Source organism: Desmodus rotundus, chromosome 3 (assembly GCF_022682495.2).
Source record: "Desmodus rotundus isolate HL8 chromosome 3, HLdesRot8A.1, whole genome shotgun sequence".
Lineage (NCBI taxonomy): Eukaryota > Metazoa > Chordata > Mammalia > Chiroptera > Phyllostomidae > Desmodus > Desmodus rotundus.
The window spans coordinates 162,221,365-162,246,518 of record NC_071389.1 but is presented as its reverse complement, the minus strand read 5'-3'; the positions used below and the strand labels follow the sequence as shown (position 1 = coordinate 162,246,518).

The window sequence follows — 25,154 nt, the reverse complement described above, 5'->3', positions numbered from 1 at the left end:
TTTACACTCACTGTGTTAAATTTGTTCCTAATTAACTGGGTTCTTTTGATACTATTGTAAATAGAATTGCTTTCATAATTTCATTTTCAGATTTCTGGGTAAAAATTTATTTTATATATGGATATTTTATCCTTCAATCTTGCTGAATTCATTTATTAGTGCTAATGAATTTTTTAGTGGATCATTTAGGATTTTCTATATATAAGACTATGTCATCTGTAAATAAAAATAGTTTAGCTTTTTTCTTTCCTATCTTTTCATATCTAATTGCTCTGGACACAACCTCCAGTCCAAAGCTGAATAGACTTTCTTCTCTTATTCCTTATGTTAGGGGGAAATCATCTGGTTTTTCACCATAAGTATAATGTTAACTGTGAGTTTTTCATATATTCCCTTCTTTAGTAAGTCAACTTCTATTCCTAGTTTGTCAAGTGGTTTTTTTTTTTGAGTTTTTTAAAAAATTTTTATTGTTATTCAGTTACAGTTGTATGCCTTTTCTTCCCTTCCCTCCCCCCCACCCCAGCTGAACCCACCTCCCTCCCCCACCCCCACCATCCCCCCCTGATTTTGTCCATGTGTAAGTGTTTTAATCATGAAAGTATATTGTATTTGGTCAAATGCTTTTTCTGCATCAGTTGATATGACCATGTGTTTTTTTTATATTTTCTTCTATTGATATAGTGTATAATATTTGACTTTTTAATATTAAGATAACTTTGCATTCCTGTGATAAATCTTACTTGCTCGGGGTGTATAATTCTCTATGTATATAGCCAAATTCATTTTGCTAGGTTTTTTTGAGAATTTTTATATCTATATCCATAAAAATATTCATTTTTTTTTCTTATGATACCTTGTCTGGTTTGGGTATCAAGGTAACACTTACCACACAGAATGAGTTGGGAAGTGTTCCCCCTCTTCTCTTTTTTGGAAGAGTTTGTGACGAATGTCATTAATTCTTCCTTAAATATATGGTAGAACTCACCAGTAAAGCTATCTGGACCTAGGTCCAGATAAACTTTGTGTTTGTTTATTTTTTATTACTAATCCAATCTCTTATTATTCATATTATCTATTTTTTAAAGTGAGTTCCAATAGTTTGTGTCTTTCTACTGAGTAGATTCTTGCTCTTTGGCTGTGCTGATGTTCATCAGTGAACAAATGCTAGTGTTTTAGATGAGGTGAGCTTTAGGTTTTTTCATGCTCCATACATAATTTATTGAATAAAACACATGAGTAAAAATCATTAATTGAAGTTATAATGTTGGAGAATAAATTTAACATGTAGTCTAAAGTGGGTTGGATTAGAGTTTCGTTTCCTAATCTCCATTTCTAATTCAAGAACTAACAGCTGAGATGTATTTATTACTAAAAAGATATTCTGGATATTTTATTTTCATTTGTATAAGAGGTATATTGGAGTGTTTCTAAGGTTCTTACCTAAAAATTCTATTATTTTGTGAAATGAGAGTTAGCATGAAAGAAATGTGAGGTAAAGGTAATATAATGTGAGAGCCATAAGTGCAATAAATAATTTGAAAAAAAGAAACCTAGATAAATATAAACTGATAAAAACTTCAGGCACAAGTTAAATAATGAGATTCATATTCTTAGGATACAAAATAATTGATTTCAGATGACTGTCCTATTTGAAACAAAGTACTTCAAAATAAAATTAAAAATTCCACGATCCTTTCTTTCTTAAAATAGTTGTACAGATATCTGCACATGGGTGCTTGGATGATACTGCTTCTGAATTAATTAAATATAAATGCATTAAAATGAATAATTCTTAAGAATAATCAAGTAAAAATGAAGCAAGTCAAATAAGGTACATGTACTTGACTTACATTTATATAAATTAATACGTAAAAATGTACTATAAAACGAGGATTATAATTAGACAAATTTCAAAATTACAGTTACACGTGGAGAAGAAGGGAGGGTAGAAGAAATGGGGCAGGGGTACGCAATGAGCTCAACGAGATCCGCAATTTTCTTCTTAAAAATATGTGACACAAAAATGACCAGGTTTTGATATTTAATAAATTTGAATGCAACTATTGTATACTTTTATTATATTTCTTGTAGCCATTTGTATACCTGAGCTAATTCATAACATTACAAAGAAAAGAAAAATGATCTGAGTTGCTGGTCAGGCAGCTCAGTTAGTTAGGATGCTGCTCCCGATGCAAGGCTGCAGTTTCAATACCCGGGCAGGGCACATAACGGAACCAACCAATGAAGGCATAAATAAGTGGAGCACAAATCAGTGTTTCTCTTTCTCTCTCTCTCCCTTCCCCATTCTAAAATCAATTAAAAAAGAAAAAGAAAAATTATCTGAATATCTAAATTTTACTAAAACATTTCAAAAGTATGAAAGTGTAGAAGTAATATCTAAACCTCACAAAATAAATATTTATTTCTCACTTATTTGCTTATAATTTTTATTAGGGGATACTCATAATACTCACCATTTGATGCTGTAAAATCAATGGCCACTGTGAAATTGATTTGTGTTCTAGAATATAAACAAAAATCATTAATAATTAAAGAATTCCAAAAAAGTTTGATTTCCATTTGTGTTACATATTCTTAACATAACTAATTTTCATAAATACTACTACTGGCAACTATATTACCGTACACATTGGATAACAACAAATAGGCAGTTTTCAAAGGCAAGAACTTGGTAAAATAACTTTATAATCATATACCTGTAAAATAAAACATAATCTGTCAGCAATCAAAACTGCTCCTGTTTGGGAGCACGATAATTAAGTAAGGTGCTCATAATGAAGACGTCAAACTGCTCATAAGGATTTGTTGGTCTCCAATGTCAGCATTCATTCTTAATTTGCTTTCAAAACTATCCTATCGTCCATGTGAAATTATTATGCCCTTAAAAGTGTGACATAGCTAAAATCATCTCTAGTAATGTCATTTCTTGAACTAATTTTTCCAACCATCTTAAAACACATGATTTTCTCCTGCTTTACTCGAAAGAGAAGTATTTCAGATACTGACCTATCTCGTGGTGGCTACTGCATTCCTGGGTGTGTGTTTATAGATAGAGATAAATATGTATATGGATAAAATCGGTTACATATACTTGCAGCACATGGTAGTTAACCCAAAATGATTTTTCTGGGTTGTATTTTTTCTTTTCTTTTTCTGGTAGAAACCAAAGTGGCGGCATTCACATAAAAGCGTCACTCTTTTGGATATACCTCTGACTCTTTCTATGTACTACTCAGCCTCTTTCTTGCCAAGTAAGGAATCAAAACAAATATGTGCCAATGATTCCATTATTGGGATAACTTGTAATCAAATCTAATTTTAAAACTGTTTTTTAATTTAAAATTTAAACAATCAAAACAAAAATATCATTTGAAAACAGGAGTACTTCAACTATTTTTAGTAACAAATACTTTTGACACAGTGCACAGTTGATTTACTATTTCAAGTTTGGAACTGTTGTTTAAATGGTGGTAATGGTGATGGTGATGATGATGATCAGGAGGGTTAGCTATTACAGCAGCGGGTCCTTTGTAGTTCTCTTAGTATTAACTATAAAAAGATTGCCTTCTGTCTTTAAAAATTGAGCCTGAAAAACCCTAAATGCTATTCAGGTATTGAAACAAACTCAATCATTTTTTTCTAAGGAATGGATCTTTCATGCCTTACATTTAATAAAAAACTAATGTAGGTTCTCTTTATAGCTATATGGTAGTTTTTTCTTAGAATAGAAATTAGGTTTATAGGCTAAGAATATAGGTTAATTTGGAACATACACTAACCAGTATGAACAAAAATGAGTTAAACGCTTTTAGAAAAACGAATATAGGGGTACATTCAGGAGAACATTTTGAGATAACGAATCCCTTTGAGGATCTGAAAGGACTGTCACCATCAGCACATTGCTTTGTCATTCTGCTGATAGGGACAGAAGTGACTGCAATACAGGGAAGAATGGTGTATTAGAAAGGGTTAGCTTTTGAGTCTGAAAAAAACTGGGTTTGAATTCCAACAACCCAGTTACTGATATTAGCCAAGTTTTAAAACTCTCAGAGGGAAGGTGTCTGGCACACAATAATTAAGCAGGGACTGACAGGAAAAACAACTACATGAAACATTATGTCTATGTGTTTATATGTATGTGTAATACGCATTATACGTAATGAGTTTTACATAGCTTGTATCAATTACCCTCACAACAATTCTTAAAAGAAGGTACCACGAATCTTTCACAGACAAGAAAATACATGCTCACAAAATTTAATAACTTCCCACTTGAGTAATAAATGCCAGTGTTAGAATTTGAGTTTCCATCAAACCTCAAAGACCATATTTATAAACTCTATACTATTCTATTTCTACCATTAAATATCTGTGAACTGTTTGGCTACAATAAGAACACCACAAAAGACAGCAATTATTATTTTACAAACCTAAAAATGATACTACACAGGTATTATTAATATAAAGATGCCAGGATATATTCTTGTGCTTGGGCAAATTTGTGTTATTAAGTATGTTATCAAATACATCAATCACAAAATTATTGGTATCAATGCTTATGTTATTTTATTCAAATAATACTTCCTTAGGAATGAAAAATACCTCTGAGCTTCAAGAACACATTTCAGTACATTTTAAAGGTCAATTTAGGGGTTGAGTCTTTGGGTTAATCCCCCTTAGGCTGTAGGGAGAGACACCTTGTCTTGATTCAATTCTCTGTTACAACAGTTGTCAGGGCACAGCTGGTGGCTGGCTGATTTTAAGATTTGATTAGTGCTTGCCCCCTTCTGCACATCAGAAAGAATCTCACTGCTTTACGGTTCTGCGTCAGGAATGTTCCAGTCAGGAGGAAAACACGGTGGGTCATTCCCTAAAACTCATTCCATGGTTGTGACGGTCCCTTAACCTATTATTACACCATTTGGATTTTTTCATTAAAAAACTACAATTCGACAATTATTAATTGAGCATCTCCCAATTGTCAAGCATTGTGTTTAGATGATAAAGAGAAAACAGGAGCAAACGCAAACCATTCTTAAACTCCCGGAGCTTACAACTCTAGCTTCCTACTATTGAAAATGAAAACAAAAACAACACAGGACTTTATAATTGAATTCATACTTAGCAGCATAACTTAAAACTCAACTGTGCATTTACTGGGCAACAGCTTGTTTATTCCTAGGATTTCTAAGGTTCTGCCATTCAAATTACAATGTATACTTACTGTACCAATTGTATTTTGAAAAAAATTAGTAAAAGTTATTTTTTTAAGTTGCTAGCAAAACGATAACTTCAGGCAGTAAGAAAGATTTCTTAAAGACTTATTTGTGTAATTTGTGTCGTAAAAGTAAGCCAGACAAAGCATCTTCTTCATTAATCTTGTTACCCTTTTTCATTCTTGAATATTGCTTGGAGCTTAATGTTGGAGAGAAAAAAATCAGTCATGCATCAAAGTAAAACATCGAATTTACCGGAGATGCCTGATAGAATATTTATAAAACTATCACACGTAAGTCCTCAAAGTATTCTGCTTAGGAAGTGTTACTATAGCTGTCATTTTGTCATTTTATATTTTACTACTTCTAAATTTATGTTATAAAAAAAGGCATGCCTGCCACATTTCATGAGTTAGTAGTAACATCTCATGAGATTTCCCAATTCATATGTCCTAGTAGTGCTAAAATATACACTCAGAAAATGTCCTTCTTTTACTCTGCCACCTTTCCAAAAGTGTGAATGACAGACAAAGCAGATGTCAACATGGAAAATGTAACTACTAAAGCAAAGAACCACAGAAAACAAGTAGCTGTGTGCAGATCAAAGAAAACTGCACGTGTGTATGCTCTCCCACACGCATAACACGCACAGAGCAATGCCATCTTAACGGTCTGCAATGGCTATACCATCTGCAATTGTCACTACAATCCATTCTCGAGAACTAACAATTGTGATAGGAGTATACAGGAGGATTGCATCACTTTCTTCCCAGTTTCCAATTCCGGTCAGTTGCAATATGGAAGCTGAACTTTCCCCCCATCCTTCTTTAAGTTAATCTTGACAAATATGGATTTAGATCCACAAACTGCTGGAATCTAGAATTGATAAATGCAGTTCCGATGCCCACCCACTCTTAATACAGTGTTCCCCTCATTAGTGTCATGCTGCCACCCACGGCTCAGCTTTTGCCTTGATTTACTGGCCGTGCAATCTACTTCCTACTTCGGTTCTAGAACCCTCCCTGAACCCATCGGCTTGCCTCTGGCACTATCATCCAGCCTAATGCTTCATAACCCTAGGTCATCATGAGCTAAACCTTGAATCCTTTTCTGTGTTACCTTTTCCTGCTTTCTTAAAAGTAGTTCACCTTTTTTGCTGGATCTTTTCACAATTCCTGCTTCCCATACCCATAAACTACTCACAGGACTCATTACACCCATGACAACTGAAATCTGCTAGAATGAAGGCAGACTTTGAGATCAAAATTCAACTATAAATACTTTCACCTACCTGCAAAGTGCTCTTGGGAAAGCTATTTAACCTATTTGCACCTCACTTGTAATAAGTTAAGGACAATAAAACCTTCCTTGGATTGTTGTGGGGACAAGAAAGGCATTTCTCCTTTAGCAGATACTCCATAAGTAGCTGTTATGATTTTTATCACCATTATTGATGCTAGTTTTGCAGGACTTGACTTTAGCGTACTTCCTTGAAATGTGGAGAGTTCCGTGCTTATTAAATTTCTGGGTCCACCAGAGAGCTTCAGGATATTCTTAGAACCTGAGCCTGCCATGTCAGATTCCCTTTCCTTCACACCAGCTGCTGAGGTCCAAACATGCCCCACTTCAAACTGCAATGCTAATAATCCACAACCTTTTAGAAGTTGTTATCTAGGTACTTCCTCAAACAAAATCCCTCTGCGTTAAGCAATTGTAAGCTTTGACCCCTGCTTTATTTTCCTTTCTATCCCTCTATACATTCTGGATTTCTGAGGGATCAGTGAAATGTCAAAAGGAAAAATAAAAAGAAACTGAAGACAAGTGGTGTGATTCTTCAACTATTTACACTAATAATCTTGGTCCTTGCTAATTCTAGTTGTCACAAATTGAAAAACCTTTGCGCTTTCTCCAGACTTTGAAGATTGATTTCTGTTTTAGTTTTTTAAAAACAGAGTAAGAGTGTTTCAAAGTACAACTTCCCAAGGTCTTGCAGTTGAAGAACTCAAGGAAGGTATGCAAGATGTCCATTTTTTTCTCTCAAACCACTAGTTTAGAAAATATCTTGTATTTGACATGAACAAAATATCAAAGCCAAATCAAAAATACATGTACTAACTGAATCACTTTGAAAATAAGGAGGCAATGATGCCTAGTAGAAAGACTATGAACTTTTGAATCACACATTGGAGTTTGAAACCCAGAATCACAAATAGCTAGCTTGTTGTGACTCCTTTGCAAAATTACCAAGTATCTGAGTCCCAATTACCTCATATGATAAATAGGTAACAGCTACTTTGAAAGAGTCCTCTAATTATTAGAAATAAAACCCTGAACTATCTGTACATAACAAATATTCTACATGCTGGAGGACAAATCTCTTGAGCAATCCATGTGATTCTCTCCTGGTCCTTATTAATCCTTTCCTGTACTGGGTCAGAAGAGACTGTTCTCTCTTTACATTATTATATGTTCCTTTTTCATTAATTCTTCCCAAAGTGTTTGTGAGAAACAAAGGTGACTCCATCTTAAAGCTAATATAACATTTTGACTCTTGAATGAACCCAGAACCTTGACTCACCCTTGGGTTGTGGAACATACAGAAGAGCTTCTCTGGACTAACTACAAATATCCATTAATTCAGCCTCCAGAGCAAGACGCCCTCAAATGTTACCTATCTTTTGACAGGTGCTTCCCAGCACCTGCTCCCTTTGCTCACCCAAGCATTCCTTTTCCAGCATGTAGGAGATATAAGTTTAGGAGATATAAGCACACGGTTCAGGACTGGGCGGTGGGGAGGGGGGGCAGGAGGAAGGCAGGGGGATATCCGTTCCTCTCTCTAGCACCCAACAAGCCCCTTCTATGTAAGCTCCCTTCACACACTCTTGATACAGTGATGGAGTTGTCAGGCCCTTTCTCTGGTCTCTTAGCTGTGGGAAATACTACTTAACAGTGTTGGCCAGTGGTGTATCAATGATGGGGAAATGAACCCCTAACCAGTACAGGCAGTAGGGGTTGTCTGTAGAGAACAAAAACAATAGTGTAAGTCTTCTAATGCTCAACGTACATTCTAATGTCACCATACACTAGCAATACTAAGCAATGTCAGTAATAAATTCTCCCATCCTACCACAACCTGCCCTTTACTGAGCCAGCCTTGTTTGTTATCTTTGTTTCTCTCCCCCCACCCCAGTCCCAACTTTTCAATGCCCACCAAAGAGATACTATTTCAGAGATAGTGTGGCTGAAAGTGCACACACGGATAATGAAACATAACTAAGAAACTGCCTGATACAAAATAGATGGTTGATATTCTGGCTAAACCAACACTGACTCTGATGATGACATATCCATGGGTTTCCTCTGACTTTGAAGTGGACAGCACTGAACACTCACTTGAGAAACAGCACGAGCTGGCACTCTTACAGGAGATAACTGGACATCTCTGACTTTTCAAGCATGCATTTTGCATGTTAAACAATCAGAATCAGGAATTAACCAAAGCAATATTTCTGAGTCTTAATATTTGGAAACATTTCTTTTCCAAATCTTAGTCTGGATGAGTTTAAATATGATAATGTTCTATGTTAATGTACTTATAGAAGGCAGAATGGCTTTATTTTTATTAGATTTAGCCCCATTCAGTGCGGCAGGGTTTAGCTCTCCACTGATTTGATGAGAGCAAAACACTTGGGCGCCACAACAAGAAGCACCATAAAAAAAAATCCTGGACACGTATATTCAGTTTTCAAATAAGAAATTGGATTGAGGAGGAAAAAAAGCCTTATAGTGTTGCATGTTCCAGCAAGATGTACTGTTCCCTGGGGCAACATATCCAATATGATGCCACCAGTTTTATAAAACTAAGGCACTGGCTTCAAGTATTTTTAAGGGAAAAAAATCCTTATGGAGCTTGTTGATGACAACAGGACTTCCTGATATTCAAGTCATGTTTAAAATCGGCAGTATCATGTGAAAAAAAAATAAATAAAATCAGCAGTATCAAGAAGCCCACTTTAGCCCTTAAAAATAGCTTACAATAGGTAGGTAGCTCTTTTTTTTCCTCCTAAGACTTTTTTACTTCTTTTAAGTGGAATATAAACCTTTCATCAATAATTTTAGACAACTTTTAGATTCGGGGTCAAGAGTTTGCTTTGAGATTGACTAGAAAGAAAAGTCCTAGCCTCCTGCAAAGTGAATTGAATTACAAAATAATTGAACTAGTCCAATTTATTGACTTTGTAAATTTGAATATATCATTTTTCTCTCCATGTCTCTGATAAATAGGACAATTACCACCCACAATATTACGATGATCAAATGAGGTAAGGCATATTGGAACTTGAGACAAATTGAAATTATCCATACAAATGATAGGTAGCATTTATTGAGGGTTAACTATATGCCACTTAATCCACATAGCCTCCTCATGAGATGAGCATTCTTATTTGTATTCCTGTTTCATAGAAACGGGAACAGGCTATGCTAAGAAGAGGCAGATATAGGATTTCAATGAGGCCATTAATGCCAGAACCCAACTTCTTGGCCCCTACTATGGGCTGCCTCAATTATCAGCAACCACATTTTTACAATCAACTTGACCTTTGCAGACATGTACCTCTTGTTTTGATTCTTGCCCAGAACCTGAAACTTATAACCTCCCCTGCAACCTTCTCTCATGCTCCTTTTCAAAGATGTGAGGAAAACAAGCACTCGATGCTTCTAATCTCCATCTTGCCTTCCTCCAAGTCACTATAATCCTGGATATGGAGTGAAGTTGAGATTATTTCTGGCAGAAGCAACAGAAAAGCATTTTTTTAATCCCAGGAAGCTTGGCCCATCATCTGTTTTGTTGAGTAATTGTGGTTTGAGGCATGCGGAGAGAAAGGTCACAAGACAGTAAAGTCTTAGAGAGACACACGTGGGGCCGTGTAATCCAGTTCACTGAGCTGTCACATTCTTTGTTTTAAAGTCCTACTTATTTACAATGCTTCATTATGTTATGCAATTTGGGGTAAAGAGCAAATAGCCCAGCTTAAAATGGCTTTTTAATTAATTTATAGTTTCTCATTGGCTACTTTGTGTTTAGCTCCATAAAAATATTTAAAAATTGCCAGTCTCTTTGAGATGACACATTATATAAATAGACAATTAAAATGACACCCAGGGAAACTAGTAACTGCTGGATGTAAGTTGCAGGGACTTGTATGGCTCATCAGGACAAGTTAGATGAGAGTTGGGGCTTTGTTCAGAGGAAGAAAATGACCATCTGTACATCTGCAATTTTCTAGTGCACTCAATTTCTCATAAAAGCATAGACTAGGGTCTATATTGAAGTTACATCCTGGGAGCTTGGAGGGACTGAGTGTGCACCAGAATTTGTGATCTGTTTTCCCCCTTCATCTGCCAGTGGAAGGGATGCGGAAAACTTTATAGATATTTGCTCATGGCCACGTTGGTGGCGGAGAAGAGTTTCATGAAGACTTAAGACTCATAGAGGACTGAAAGGCAGAAAAAACCAAACTGAAATTTATGGTTCTGCCCTCTGAACTTACTGTGTGAGTTGGTGGAAATATGGAAATAAGTATTTCACAGATCTGTAGAGGTCAATAAACCTACTTCACCAATAATAATTATAATAATGATGAACGTTATTCTAAAGGAGTATCATAGATTTCAAAACACTGTGCTTTTAAATGAATCTGACATTGTCCTTGTTAATGGTAATGGAATATTCAGTGCTATAAATTGATTACTGAATAAATATCTTTAGTTGCCAGTTATATCAAACATTTAATATTTAGAATCATTTCTTATAAGAAAAGAGAAATTAAAAAATACTGGCATAAATGTACAGAATATGATTAAAAAAATACTGACCTCAACGTCAACCATCCAGAAGATGCAATCACTTTTAATTATTCTATAGTAAGACCTTCTCTGAGGATATTATTATGTAGAAAGTAAAACTCTTCACTAACTCAAGTCATAAAATGTATCTTATGCTATAAGAAAAGCACATTACGGCCTAAACAAAAAAGTTCTAAGAATCCGACTTCTATTTCACAGGACATTTGCATAAAAATGGGATCTTGGCTGATTTAGAATGCATCTCTCATTTGCCTCATCTGCTCACTGTGTACCTGAATCCGCAAACCTGGGGACTGCAGCTCAACACAGTATTTCAGAAACTCAGAAGGGAATGAAAAGTAACAAGCTAACAAATGATCTCACAATCAAGGTTATATTTTCATGTAAATACCTACCTCAATAATGATTACAATAATGCAGTCCTAGAATATGCAACACTAAAAAGTAGGCCTGTAAAAGTGTTCCTTTGAAAGGGAAGATATTAAAGGACTATGAGAACAGATTTGTTTAGTATTTCAATGTCTTCATTCTTAACTCTGCATAATTTCTACTTGGATTCATGAGAAAACAAATAACATTTTTATAAATTTCTATTCTATTATCTTTTGTGAGATCAAACAAGAAGAGAGATGAAATTTTAAAGTGCAATTCAAGAACTTCTAAGAGTTTAACCATGGTCTGTTAGTCCTACCCTTTCCACATCAGTCACCTGTTCTGCCTCCGTTTTGCTCATTTTCCCACACATCTAGTGTTTTGGAAATGGTCTATAAAATTAATATAGGGAACCAAATCACACAGGAAAACCTCAACTAACTTTATTTTAAATGTCCCAGAGCTAGCCACAGTACCAATTTAATTGCTGGTATTCACATTTTATATGAAAAATTTTCACCTTTTTTGAAGACCTGTAGCTTACTTGTCAACTAAAATTCAGCATAAATAAGCATAACTCAACAATAGTTTTTCCTAGACCAGAAAGGCCATGGTGTAAGTCCCTGAACTGATGCCATAAGAATTAACAACAATGATGCTAACCCAAGTCAGCAACAAAACAATCCACAAATCCTAGTAACAGATACTGACATCTTGATATTTTAAGTTAAAAGTGAGTAGTTACTGCAATTTACTATAAAAACAAAACTGAATTCAACACTTAGTTCCAATAGCTTCTGAAATATCATACTTATTTGGAAATATTCTGGATCATTTCTTCAAAAAAGCTAACCTTGAAGACAAATCTTCAAATATGCTAGTACAACTTCCAAAATACTATTTTGGGTTGCTTGCTTGATTGTAGCCCAAAGTGGTAACTTATTTTATTGTTCTTCTTCAAAGTAATCACAAGGCAAAAAAAAAAAAAAAAAAAAAAAGCAAGACCAGATGGCTCAATTAAGAAGAGTCTTTTTAGACATGTGAGGAAGAGGAGCAGAGACCGAAGACCATTATGTGAGTACTGAGGACGTTTAGCGGAAGAATTGAGAGCTGAAGTATTCAGGGATATAGCTGCCAGCCCGCTTTTTCTGTCTTCAGTCCTCAGTTGAAAATACTGAACCATTTTTAGTGGGAATGGGGGAAGAAAAAGCACAAGAAAAGCAAAAAATAAAACAAAGAGTTTTGAAATCTGAGTCTCCAGAGATATCACTGGTTAAAAATCAGCTTTTACAAAGGACCTCACATTTAATAAACAGAGGTTTCACATATAAAAACTGACAATTCTTAATATTTGTATATTAAGTTAGCAAAAATGAACAAGGAGTGGCACTCTTCAGGAAGGGTAAGGATACGGTCGACAATCATACACAGATGTTAGACGTGTAAATGATTATCACCCTTTCAGCAACACAATTTAGAAATGTCTAACAAACTATAAAATGAAGTGCACAAAAATGTATGCACCAGGGTTTGTTTTTTTTTAGATATTGCAGCCTTGTTTACAATGGGAAAATAAAATGGACGCAACTAAAGTGTGTACCACAGGGAAATTTTAAACTAAATTGTGCACATCCATAAAATTAAAAACTGTTAAGATAAGGTACATACATAAGTACTGACATGGAAATATATGTAGATGATATATTTAATGTATAAAATGTATATTATAGAATATTGTGCACAGTGTGGTCCCACTGTTACAAAAATAATGTGTTTGAGAATAAATTGTTAACGGTAATCGTCTCTAGAGTGTGTGATTACAAGGGATCTAGTTGCATACTGTTATTTTCATTTTACCTAATTTTTCTTACCACTTCACATTTTATGTTTATAATGTGAAACACAAATATAGGTGTTTATGTTTAAAATTTGGGAGTCATAATATTTCTTTCTCCAAACCTGAAAATAAAATAAAAGGAAAGTATAGCATGGCTTTTGAGAAAAAATTTACTATGAGGAACACTAAATATTATCAAGATGTTTAACAGTGTTCGGAATTTTTTTTTAGTTGCAAGAACTAGGAATTCTGACATGTTGCTCTGAAGAGAGTCAACAGCCATTATTGAAACTATTACACAATTACTTGTCAATTATTATAATTAATTCTTATCTGAAATGAGTGCAACTCATTATATTCTGCTATTATTTAGAAATTTTGTGTAATTATGTGTTTGTTTTTAATATGATTTTCCACCACTGCAGTGCATTTATCTACTTAGAGCAGCAAATTTCAGCCCCTGTGCCAGAAGAATTTTTAAGACATGCAATGCCTGACGATTTAGTCAGGGACACTGACCTCTTTCCCTTAGATTGTCAAATTAAAAATGACAACAGCCAACACAACAATAGCTATCTGGTATGAATGAATCAAAATTATACCTATTTTTTGCCAGATTGGCAATAATATATTTTATTTTTTGGGTGTCCCATACAATTTTAGCAACTAGTTTATGGGTGCCATGAGATAGAAACAATTGAAAATCGCTGACATAGGTGTTGAGGTTTCTTAACAAGTAAGAAAAGAAACCCCGCAAGGCTTAAAATGTCTAAAACAAGTGCAAAAAATTTGACAGAAAATCTATCAAGAAAAATAAAAAAGTCACAATTTTTCCCAAGAGGAATAGTTCTCGGTATAAAAGTTTATCTTATAGGCCTGAAACAAGAGTGCAATTGGTCGGCCCTGAACACGTAACAAATGTCTTCATGCCAGTTGCTCATCACCTAGTGGGACCACTTGCCCCAAACATTGAAAGTAATGCTTAAGCAGTGGAACAATTTCAGAGAATGACTTACCCTCCTTTAATATAGTCAAGGAATGAAACTTCTGTTTCTACCAAGAAAGAGAGTAAGGTCACCTAGAACAGAAACAGAAAAACAAGGCAGAATTACCTTCTAGTACTAATTGTAACCCCAAATGGACTTTTTTCTAACTATTAGGGAGAAAAATCATACGTCCTAGCATTTGAAAATGAAAGACATTACTCCTTATTAAGATCAGCAGGACTGATTGTTCTTACATTTAAAATTATCAGAAGGGAAAGAGCCAAAAGTTTTTAACTAATTCATTTCTGAGACCATTTTACTTCCTTTAAAGAACAGCATAAAAATGATTTACAAGGACACTGTGTTACTTCCCGTTTCAGATAAAAGAAAAGATGAAACAGAATTGGAAAATGGTCAAAAACTAAAAAATCAAAATCAATGAGCCAAACTGTATCAGAGGAAATGGTGTTTTTGTCAAGGTCACATGATGAAGCCATCTAATATTTTAAGTGTCTTGTTTTATAGAAATCTTTAAAAGGAAAGTTTGAGAAAATGTAGATTTTGCTTTTTCCAAGGAGAATAAATCCTAGGATAAAATCTTCAGTATAGTTTTCATCAAAATAAGGTGACTTTGATTTGTTCAGAATTTTAAGATCCTCTCATTTTGCCCTTTCCTGTCCTGATTTAGTTCAGCATCCCTATAGAGTTGCAAATTTTAATGCACTACACACAAGTACTTTCTCAGGCCATAAAATGGGTCATAACAATCTAGTGTAGCACATAAAGAATATAGTACTATATAGCAGTCTATAGTACTACCACTCAAACCCTTTCATGTCTGCTTGATTCTCTCCAGTGTGGTTCCAATGAATGAAGGATTCCTACCAAAACATCGGCTTCCCTTGGAAACCCTTACAACCCCTGGAGCAACCTGTCACGGACTCGCCTAAGGTGTTCTCCATTAGAAACATTCTGACAGCAAGTTTATTTCTCTATTACATACCTTCACATTAAAATTCTAAGTGAAACAGCTCAGTCTTGAGTTCCCTCCATTCTGATCAAAAATGGTAAATGTATGTATGTATGTATTTGCATTCTTAATGAATAACATAATATTTGACTTACTGTTCCCGAATTGATATATTTTTTCTTTTTTACTTTCTTTTTGGGATTCACCACCTTAAAAAGATAAAACAATTACAGGGTGTTAGTTTGATAACTAAAATTATTTCCCAATGTGCAGTTCAGCCTGCTACCTTTACTTCTTATGCACGGCTTCGTTTACCAATGCCTTTGGTAGGACTCCTGCACAGCCGGGTAGCCAAAACTTCTCTGCAAAAGTTGCTAGGGATACTCATCTTTAAAAACATTTTTTCATTAGTGCTCTCAATCACTTTATGCATTGATTGCCCTTACCTATCTGCATCTCTTGATGTGAGAAAGACCTTTAATACCCAAGGTTCTAAATAACGATTGCTTTGTAGACAAAAAGTAAGTTGTAAAAGAAAAGTATAGTCAAAAGATAATTTTTCATTTGGTTAAATATACTAGCATAGCAAATCACTCAAATATGCAAATATATAAGGGTTCTCTTGACTCTATTGCTTTATTCTGGTCATAATTTCCACCAGACACCCAGGCTGCATAATAATTGGTAAAGGTGTGGTTTGTGGACAGAAGACTAAATTTTGGGCTGTTTGTGCCATGAGAAAATATTACTACACTCCTACATTGTCCAAGACACTGGAGGACATAGGGAATATAAAGATGACTAAGGCCTGTCAATCTAATAGGATCAATCAAACATGTAAGTGCCTTAAGAAAGGATCTTTCAGCACATCTCAATCCAAAATATAATGGAAGCATTTTGATTGGAAAAGAAGGACGAAAGAATTTATGAGTGTTATCTGAACTAGAATTCATTAGAAAACTAGGGCTCCAATGAAAAGAAACATATAAATGTAACATTCTAAAGAGAGGGAAAAAATAATTGGCTCAGGTTGGCTGGACAGAGAGAAAAGACATAAAGATTAAGAAAGAATCCGAAGGCTGGCTGGCATGATTCTTTCCCCCTGCACTCCAGTGCCCCCTGCACTCTTGCAGATCCTGACGGGGTCCTTTCCTGGGCCCTTTACTCGGGTCCAGTGCCCTCACAGCTACAGTCCACCACCAGTCCTGTGCATCCAGGGTCCCAGGAGGAAGCCATCCTGTCTGCAATTCCGTAGATCTTTAAGGGCCCGCCCTCACTTCCAGACCCACCCAGGCACAGACTGTGAGCAGTCTTGCTGGCATAGAGACCCACCAGGACACACTCATGTCTGCACCTCTGGAGATCCTGAAATTTCGCTGTATTTGGCTCTTGCCCCTGCAGTGTTGGTCAGGAAGCAGTCCAGCCCACCCAGGGGCCCCACGGGAGACAATCTCATCTGTGCCTCCAGAGCCAGGTTGTGGACCTATCTTGGCTATGGAATCTGAAACAGCCATGGGACTTCATTCCATGTCCTCTTAGGTATGGTCTGGGACCAGTCCTGCCTACTCAGGGGGCAGCCCTCCCAGGGACCTGGCAGGAGCCACACCTGTCTGCATACCTAGTAACAGGTCAGCTACTGAACACCCAACTGTGCACCCTTCAGAGGAGCCTTAGATCAGTACCACCTCACTGAACAAGGCACTAGAGCCAGTCTCTTACACCTAGGGACCAGACCTCTTTGCATGGTCAGGGAAGACTGAGGAAGTCCTAATTCTTAATTTCTAGCTGACGACAAGTCTATTGAAACAGCAAGTGGTCGCCGAGTCAGAGTGTTACGCTGTTAGAGCATATAACAAGGAGTGCACCAACATATACAAAGTGCTGATTTGTGGAGGGCTATGTGGTGACTGTCAGAAGACGAATCTGAAGTACAAGGAGGGCTGGTACACGTGTCATCCCTCCTCCGCTTTGAGGCCAGAGGAGAAAACAGGCATCTATGTAAGTACAACCTGTCTTATGTTAATTTCATCGTGAGTAGAGCCTTCACATTCCTTCCTTGGAAGACCCAGATAGAAAAACTGATCTATTACTCAATCTTTGTCCTTCACTGGGAAGTTTTCTTGGGTTGAGTTTGCCCCCTACCCAGGTATCTCATAGTCCACTGAGTATACTATTATATTTAGCATTTTTCAAAATGCACTAAACATAGTCCCTGTGTTTGTATTGCCCACTAACACTGTAATTTTTATTCATCTCTGTATCCCCAGGGCCTGACACAGAGTGGGAATATAGAAGCCATGTAATAAACATTTTATTTATAAGTTAATGCATGAACGAATACATGTCATACAACATGCTCAGGCCAGTAAGAAGGAGGTAGAAAGTGATTTCTCCACTCTTAACTTTAAAAAAGTCAATTTTAGTATCAATTTGGCAGGGAAATAGTTACCGTTATTGACTAAATACTGAGATACACTCATCTGCTATCCCTGTATATTAAATTTAAAAATATAGAGAATATACAGACAATGCAGCTCAAGAGTTACATGTGCTGAAACATACCATATGCTCAACACATATCTGGTAGTTAACTGGCAAGGTACTGTTAAGGCAGAAATAACCAGTGTGTTTGCTTTACTAACTTGGGTTTCGTTCACGACTGAACCATACTTCGCCGTTCCCTTCAGTCTTCATCTGCCTGACAGTGAACGTGTACAAACTCGCTAAGGAGATCACAGTTCATTTCATAACACGTGTTGTTGACACAACTAAAATTCATATTTTACTCTTTTTATTAAAAAGGGCTTAAGGAAGAGGTTGGTAGGAAGGCAAAACATAAAGTGTGAAGCTTAAGGGGGAAAAAAGTGCATCCTACTGAATTTTTTAAAAATAAGAAAAAGTTACATAGGCAAGAATTTTAAATGTCATAAATAGATTTAAAAGACCACGTGACTTGAAGAGAAATGACATCATTTAATCTTAGAAACAAGTCTGCTCAATAAGTTTAAAGATGCTTACAGATACGGGTACTAAGTTAGCCTTTGACAATTATCCTTTCCAAAGTCTATACTTTTAAGGCATAAATATATTTATTCCAGAGGAAAGTAATAAAACAATTCCTCTTACCTCATATACATTGAATTGTGATTGCCCTCTAGAAAGTTCCCTATAGCTTGTTGTAAATTCTCCAATGAAATCGTGGCTAAAATTAAGGGGGGAAAACAGATAGTATTAGTTTCCATATATTTGTCAATTTTATCTTTTTTAGAAATGTATAGTTTAATCATGAAAAACATACTTGATATTGTTATAAGGATAGCTTAGATTATATTTAAAGAGGCTGATGCATAATTTCCTTGTTCTTTAACCCCAAACTTAGTATACTCAAAAATTTCATTTCGTTCACATTCAAACATTAAGATTTCAAACAGGTATATTAGTTTTAACAACTCATATCTCAAAAACATTTGATCTTCTATGCTGTCCAAATGATTAACTGTTTGTTAAGATGAAAATTTAAGACACCCCAAAATTTATTATTACCCATATCAATAACCACAGTATACAACAATCATCAAACTTCCCTACAATCAAGATGTAATAGGACACTGCTTAAAAGGCTATCCCATATTAACATGGATAATAGTCACCAAGCCTGATTTTCAGTATGAATAATTCAAAAGTACATTGCTAATACCAACATTTCTTCGCCTTTTTAAAGCAATTGCTGCTATCTTCTCAGAGAGCAGGCCTTCTACAGGTGCCTTCTCAGTTCGAGTGGGGAGGGAACGATTATATAAACATGTGTTGGTTCCCACTATAAAATGTCCATCAGCCTGATAACAGAGACTGACCCACACAGCTGTAAAACATGCGATGCATTCATCAGTTTAGACAAGACCCATATTCCATTACTCTGTGCTCATTTAATGGTCAACACCAGGCTGAACACACACTGCTGAGAAATAAGGGTGAGATGCTGGTAGTCAGTGGCATGGCGAAACGTAATGCCTCAAAGGAGGAAGATAAAGATTGAAGGAGCTAAAGTCCTATAACAAACATAAGAGAACTTGCTGCTATTTTTATCCTAGAATTTAAGATTGGCCCATTTGCTTTGCAAATGCAAGCTGTTCATTACTATAGAAATGGACATCTCCCCAAACTCCCACATCGGTTTAATGCTTAGCCATCGATCACTAAAATCCATAAACCTCCCATATACCTGATGACCAGTGACAAGCCACAAAGGAGTTGTCTAGCCAACAAAAATGATGTATAAATAAGAAATATGGAAGAAAAACCTAGATGCCATTTCATTTGATTAGAACTTTTGCAATTAGATTGTTTCTTTAAAAAAATTATTTAAATACAGCCCTTTAGATAGATATCTAGCTTCCCAGTTCTCCCTATGTCAAAGATCTTAGGCATACATCACAGTATTCCATACAAGGCATTTCTCTCTACACCAGTATCACCTCGACCTTTTGATACTTAACTTTCAGGAATTAAAATCACTGTGTGATAAATGTATTTTCATTTATGAGTCCAAACCCCTAGCACTCACTTTCATATTATATGAAGAAAATTATAAAACAGTACTTTAGAGCTACACATTTCTTGAAAATAATTTTCTTTGACCTTCAGAAATGCAAACTAAAGCTTGTGATACCTTTTACTTCAGATCTTAAAAACTTGAGTTATAGAGATTCTGTTTAGAATCTTTCTCCTCCATTGCCTTGTGTGTTTCTGATACCTTAAGTGATAATCACGGAGATAGGGGTTCTATTTATAGCACTTCAAACAAACACTTTGATGTTGGTAAGTATGGAGAAGCCCTATATAACTAGAGCTCACCATAGCAGTGGCAGGAATTTAATATGGAGGCCTTAAAAATAATGCCTGGACCACTTAAGGCCTTGTGGTAGTTCTTTGTGCAAATCCTGCCCCCCACTCAGTGATTGTTTACATTCAGTTCTTATTGTTAACATTAAATCCCTGCCACTCGACACTCATCAAAAACTTGGTAGAGGTGAGCAATATTTACTGTTCTCAAGTAAGTGCAAGTACTCAATCAAATCCCAAGTAATAGCTCCATCTAGATAAAGTCTGTCTAATACAGTAGCAAACCTAGACCCAACTGCAAGTGGTCAGGTTTACCAAACTGAACACTAAGTTGCCCATGTTGAAGTCATTGTGGAATTTTTTTAAGAAGCAGTTCTTTGATATTTGGTTGTGTTTGGGTCAAATTGGTCTTCTACAGAAGTTAGTGATGAACAATGGGGTACAATTCTCGGTGCTAGGAATCTGTGCTTCTTATTTGTATTTTTTATTCGGAAAGACCCTGTTGATCATGAAATGGAGCTTTCCCCTCTGAGTAGAGGGCTTACATAAGCCAAATTTGTGGCCCATTTCTAGAAGGGTATGTCTTCACAGTGTACCACTGTTCCCCACAGACTTTGCTGATAGCTCACCATTCTTTTTCCCTTTGCTTCAATTTCCTCACATAGTTTATTTTTTTAAAGATTTTATTTATTTACTTTTTTAGAGAGAGAGGGTAAGGGAAGGGAAAAGGAAGGGAGAGAAACATCAATGTGTGAGAGATACATGGTTGCCTCTTGCACACCCCCAACTGGGGACTTGGCCCACAACCCAGGCATGTGCCATGACAGGGAATTGAACTGGTGACCCTTTGGTTCTCAGGCCGGCACTCAATCCACTGAGCCACACCAGCCATGGCAGATCTCCTCACATAGTTTAATTCACCATGTCTTACTATATGCTTTAAACGATAAGCTTATTACATTTTATTATAAACTGCCTTGCATCCTTTTAAGCATCAGGTCATAAATAAATTTAAAAATGAATAAAATACTTGCCTCCCCACCCCCGCATTCTGAATCTTATTCAGATTATTTTGAATAAAACACTGAATTTGCATTTCATACAAATGCAGTGTTATTCTTGAGACATAGAGGAGAAGATGTATCAAGTGAGTCACAAATTACTTTTCAGCATCTAAGACATTTTTGTGAAATTAAAAAAAAAGCACATCATTGTTTCTATTCAGATCCATTTCCTAGGGAAATGGATAATCAAGAAGTGACAATTTGATAAAAAATCATAAACATAAGGCAGTAAGTACACAGAAATAAAATAACCAATCCTAGAAGTAAGGTGCCTTGTCTCCAGAATAAATCATAGAATTTGGGTGGAGAAGCGAGAGATTCTCGGAACAATTTTGTTATAGACGTCTTAAAATATTGGAAATTTTTAGTTTGCTTCATTATCTGTCCTACTTTAAAAACTGTATATTATATTATAAATAAGTATTTTTTTAAAGTATCAAACATGGTTTTCACTTACCTATTCTTATAAATATCTTTTCCCTGTCACAAATTATTCCTAGATTTTATTAAGAGTAAAAGGAGGAAAATTAAACTTGCTATTATATTCTGTTCATGATTTTTGACAGTATAATATTGAAATTATTTTTACTACACAGAGATATATGACAAATAGACTTAATAATAAATCACAATTTCCTTTTGATTCATTAATACTGTTTGGTATTTCCTGTTGACTTAATTGAAACTAAAATAATTTTCTATGTTATAATTCTCAAGCCCTTTGACTGCATTTATAAAGTTTAATCCATGACTATTTATCTGTTTTGCCTCTGTTTACATCTCTAATTTTTTCCCAGAATTTTTATAATATATATATGACTTCAAATCTGAGGAAATAAATTTTAAAAGATATTTAAATCAAAGCAAATTGACTAGTACTATAGCTAGTAGTTTTGTTCTAAAAAGCCTTATGTAAGTGGTTAAATTGTTCAAATCTTACAATCATTTTTATGATCTATAAGTAGTGAGAGAAAATGGATATTCCATGTATTCACATTTACATCTGAAACCTGTAGGGCAGTCTCTACCCAACAAATGTGTCCAGGAGGAGATCCAAGATGACAGCAGAGTAGCAGTTAAACTCACTTCCTCCCAGGACCAAATCAGAACTACAAATAAATTATGGAACAATCAACCTGAATAACCAGGTGAAGACTAGCTGATGGAAGTCTTATAACGAAGGGTTTACAGAAGAAGCCACATCCAGAGCGGATGGAGAGCAGGGATGCAAAAAGGGCTGGCCCCAAACCCACATACTGCTGCTGAGAATCTGGAGGGATATCCCAGCAGCAAAGGTCTCTCTGAGGAGCAAGTGGATTCATTCCCAGGCCGGGCTCCCCATCCCAGAGTGCCAAAGCCAAGAAGAAGAACACAAATAACATCTGGCTAGGAAAATTAGCAGGGATTCCACCTACAAGGAAAAGATGGAAGTCTTCTAAAAACCCAAGCACCCTCTTAAAAAACCAATACACCAAATCTCCTTCTCAGCCACTCACCCTGGGATCCAGCAGAGGGAAGGCAGGTTAGAAGGTTGTGTGGCCTTGAGGAAAGTCCAAAGAAATAGCCACTGAAGTCCCTGTGGTGAGTCCCTCATCCACATTGCCCACAGACATGACACTCCATTTATAAGGAAGGTGTCAGCCTGAGGGAATGTACTAGCCTCATCCTCCTGACTCCCTGTGGTCCAGCCTTGCCAAGCTCATGCCCCGAGGGGAAGTCTGTTGGCTGCCGCCAGTCTGGGCCCCTGGTGCAGACTTTCTCGAGGGCTCTTAAGGACTCTGGGTGGACTTGGGGTGTCAGAGACAATCAGGGAAAGACTGTGTTGTATAGTTCCAGGCAAGGACCACTTCCCCCACCATAGGAAATCCACCAGATCAATACTCTTAACTCTCATCCTGCCCTTTTATATGAAACTTTGCATGAAAAATCTGGGTTTTTTAAGTTCTAAATATAAAACATACTTCCACATTTCATTAGTGTTTAACTTGGTCTTGATGTATGTATTTTTTTCCATTTCCTTAGAGGTGTTTAAACTCTAGGGTTAGGTACCTTCAAATAGCCATGATCTCAAATTGTAATTAAAAGATACAATTTTAATAGAGAAAAAAAGCCTGGTATAAGTCCTTCTCTACTCAACAAGTGTAACATCTTCAGAAAACTTCAGAAGATGCCCAAATGGTCCTATTTAAAAAAAGATTCTATTATTTTCTATGGCCACAGGTCTCCAACGAGTTCATTTTTGAACAAAAAAAGAGGGGGAGGGGTTCCAAATACAGCAGTTATACAAAGTTCTTATTTCTAAAGGAGGAAATAAATGATGAACTGGCAGTTTACCTGAGCAGACTTGTATAAAGTACCTGCTTTGTGCCAGGCACAGTTCTCAGGCTCACGAAGACACAGCAGTACAGGAAGTATCAGAGTCCCCGATATGGCATTCATTAAATTACCCTCACTATCTTTGTTTTTATAGATGTTTGAGGATTATAATAATAATAAAAATATTTACTGATACCGAGATTCCGATATTACATGACTAGAAGAGAAGTTATAGATGAGATATCTATCTGTAATATATAATTACATATTACATAAGCATATAATACTGCTGGATACAGATCTTCCTGAAATGGTGGGATAGGAGGAGAAGACATTGGTAGGATCAAAAGATCCTACCAAAAAAGGGGCTCAGTGTGGGACACTGAGATAACCATGGGTATTCAAGTGTAAAATATCTTGAATGTAGCTGGTTATCCTTTTCCAAATAGAGACATCTGAATTATCATATCCTCTACTCCAGCCACTTTATGGAGAGAGTTACATTGCTCCAAGCAGGTCTGGCTTTAAATAATAGGTCATAGAAATTACCTATCATGTTCCTACTGGTCACTGGCCAAATGAGTTCCTAATATTAGAGACATCAACTCATAGTGAGAAGGAAAAAGACAGAGCTGGGGGCGGGGCGGGGAGAAAGAGGAAAACGAGGCAAAGCAAGATGAGAAAGGAGAACCTGCTGGGACAGCCGTGCTCTGATGACTGAGTTAGAGATGCTGAAAGATGGACTAAAACTTCCCTGACACTCAGCCTCTGTCCTAGACTTGCCTAACATTACGTGTCTTTTCAAAAACATATTCCAGTAACGTTGTCTGACGCGACACTCTTTATCTGCCTGAAATCCGAAACACTCAGCGGACTGATTCTTCATGATCTGGTTCAACCTCACTCACCGAGAGAAAAGTTCACCTATGAGACCGCAGATACCACCTATGAGACTGCATAAATGGTCAGGAAACGTGGAGAAAAACCAGGTCTTCAGGGGTTGGAGAAGAGGTTTAAAATGTCACTTTTTATGACGGTCTTCCTCAAAATTTATCATCATGCCTGTTTTAATTATAACACAGAAAGAACTGTCTTTTGCTTCTGCTACTTGCAAATCAACTACTCAGTTCTGTGATAATAACAACTACCAGTGATTTAGGTTTTTTGCCAGGCTCTCAGCTAACAATGAACATGCAATTTTTCATAATGCTCACAATAACCCTATGATGTTGTTATGCACAAGGAAACTGAGGCAGAGACCTCATGTAACTTGCCCAGCATCATGCAGCAGTAAACAGTGAAACTGGGGGGCTTGACTCCAGACCCTTTTTAAACAGCGCGCCGTTCTTCACTACCTGCCCACTCTTGTTGATTTAAATATAGATTCCTCAGTTTATTACTCAAAAAACTCTTCAAGCTTCAACTTAATTGACCCTTCCAGATTTATCTAATATTTCAAGACTGCACACAGATCCCAGACTCTGGACATTTCCCCATACATTCTGAATTTTCTCCACTTCACAATTTTACTAATAGTATTTCAATATAAAATGCAGTCACTTATTAGACCAGGAAAAAACCTGAAACCATTTAAAAATGTATAGATATATAATGATTACAAAGGCTAACATTTATTGATCAATTACCATGTGCCAAAAACTG

General features: G+C 36.1%; 1 protein-coding gene across 1 annotated transcript in view; it reads right to left on the bottom strand.

Moving 5' to 3' along the window:
- CPNE8 (copine 8) overlaps nt 1-25,154 on the bottom strand; it is a 170,923-nt gene that overhangs the window by 38,965 nt on the left and 106,804 nt on the right. Inside the window, exons 11-14 of the mRNA XM_024575726.4 lie at nt 18,397-18,472; nt 15,426-15,479; nt 14,331-14,392; nt 2,475-2,521 (exon numbers count right to left, since the gene is read on the bottom strand). Of these exons, the coding sequence (XP_024431494.1) occupies nt 2,475-2,521; nt 14,331-14,392; nt 15,426-15,479; nt 18,397-18,472 (239 nt within the window). The remainder of the gene's footprint in view (nt 1-2,474; nt 2,522-14,330; nt 14,393-15,425; nt 15,480-18,396; nt 18,473-25,154) is intronic.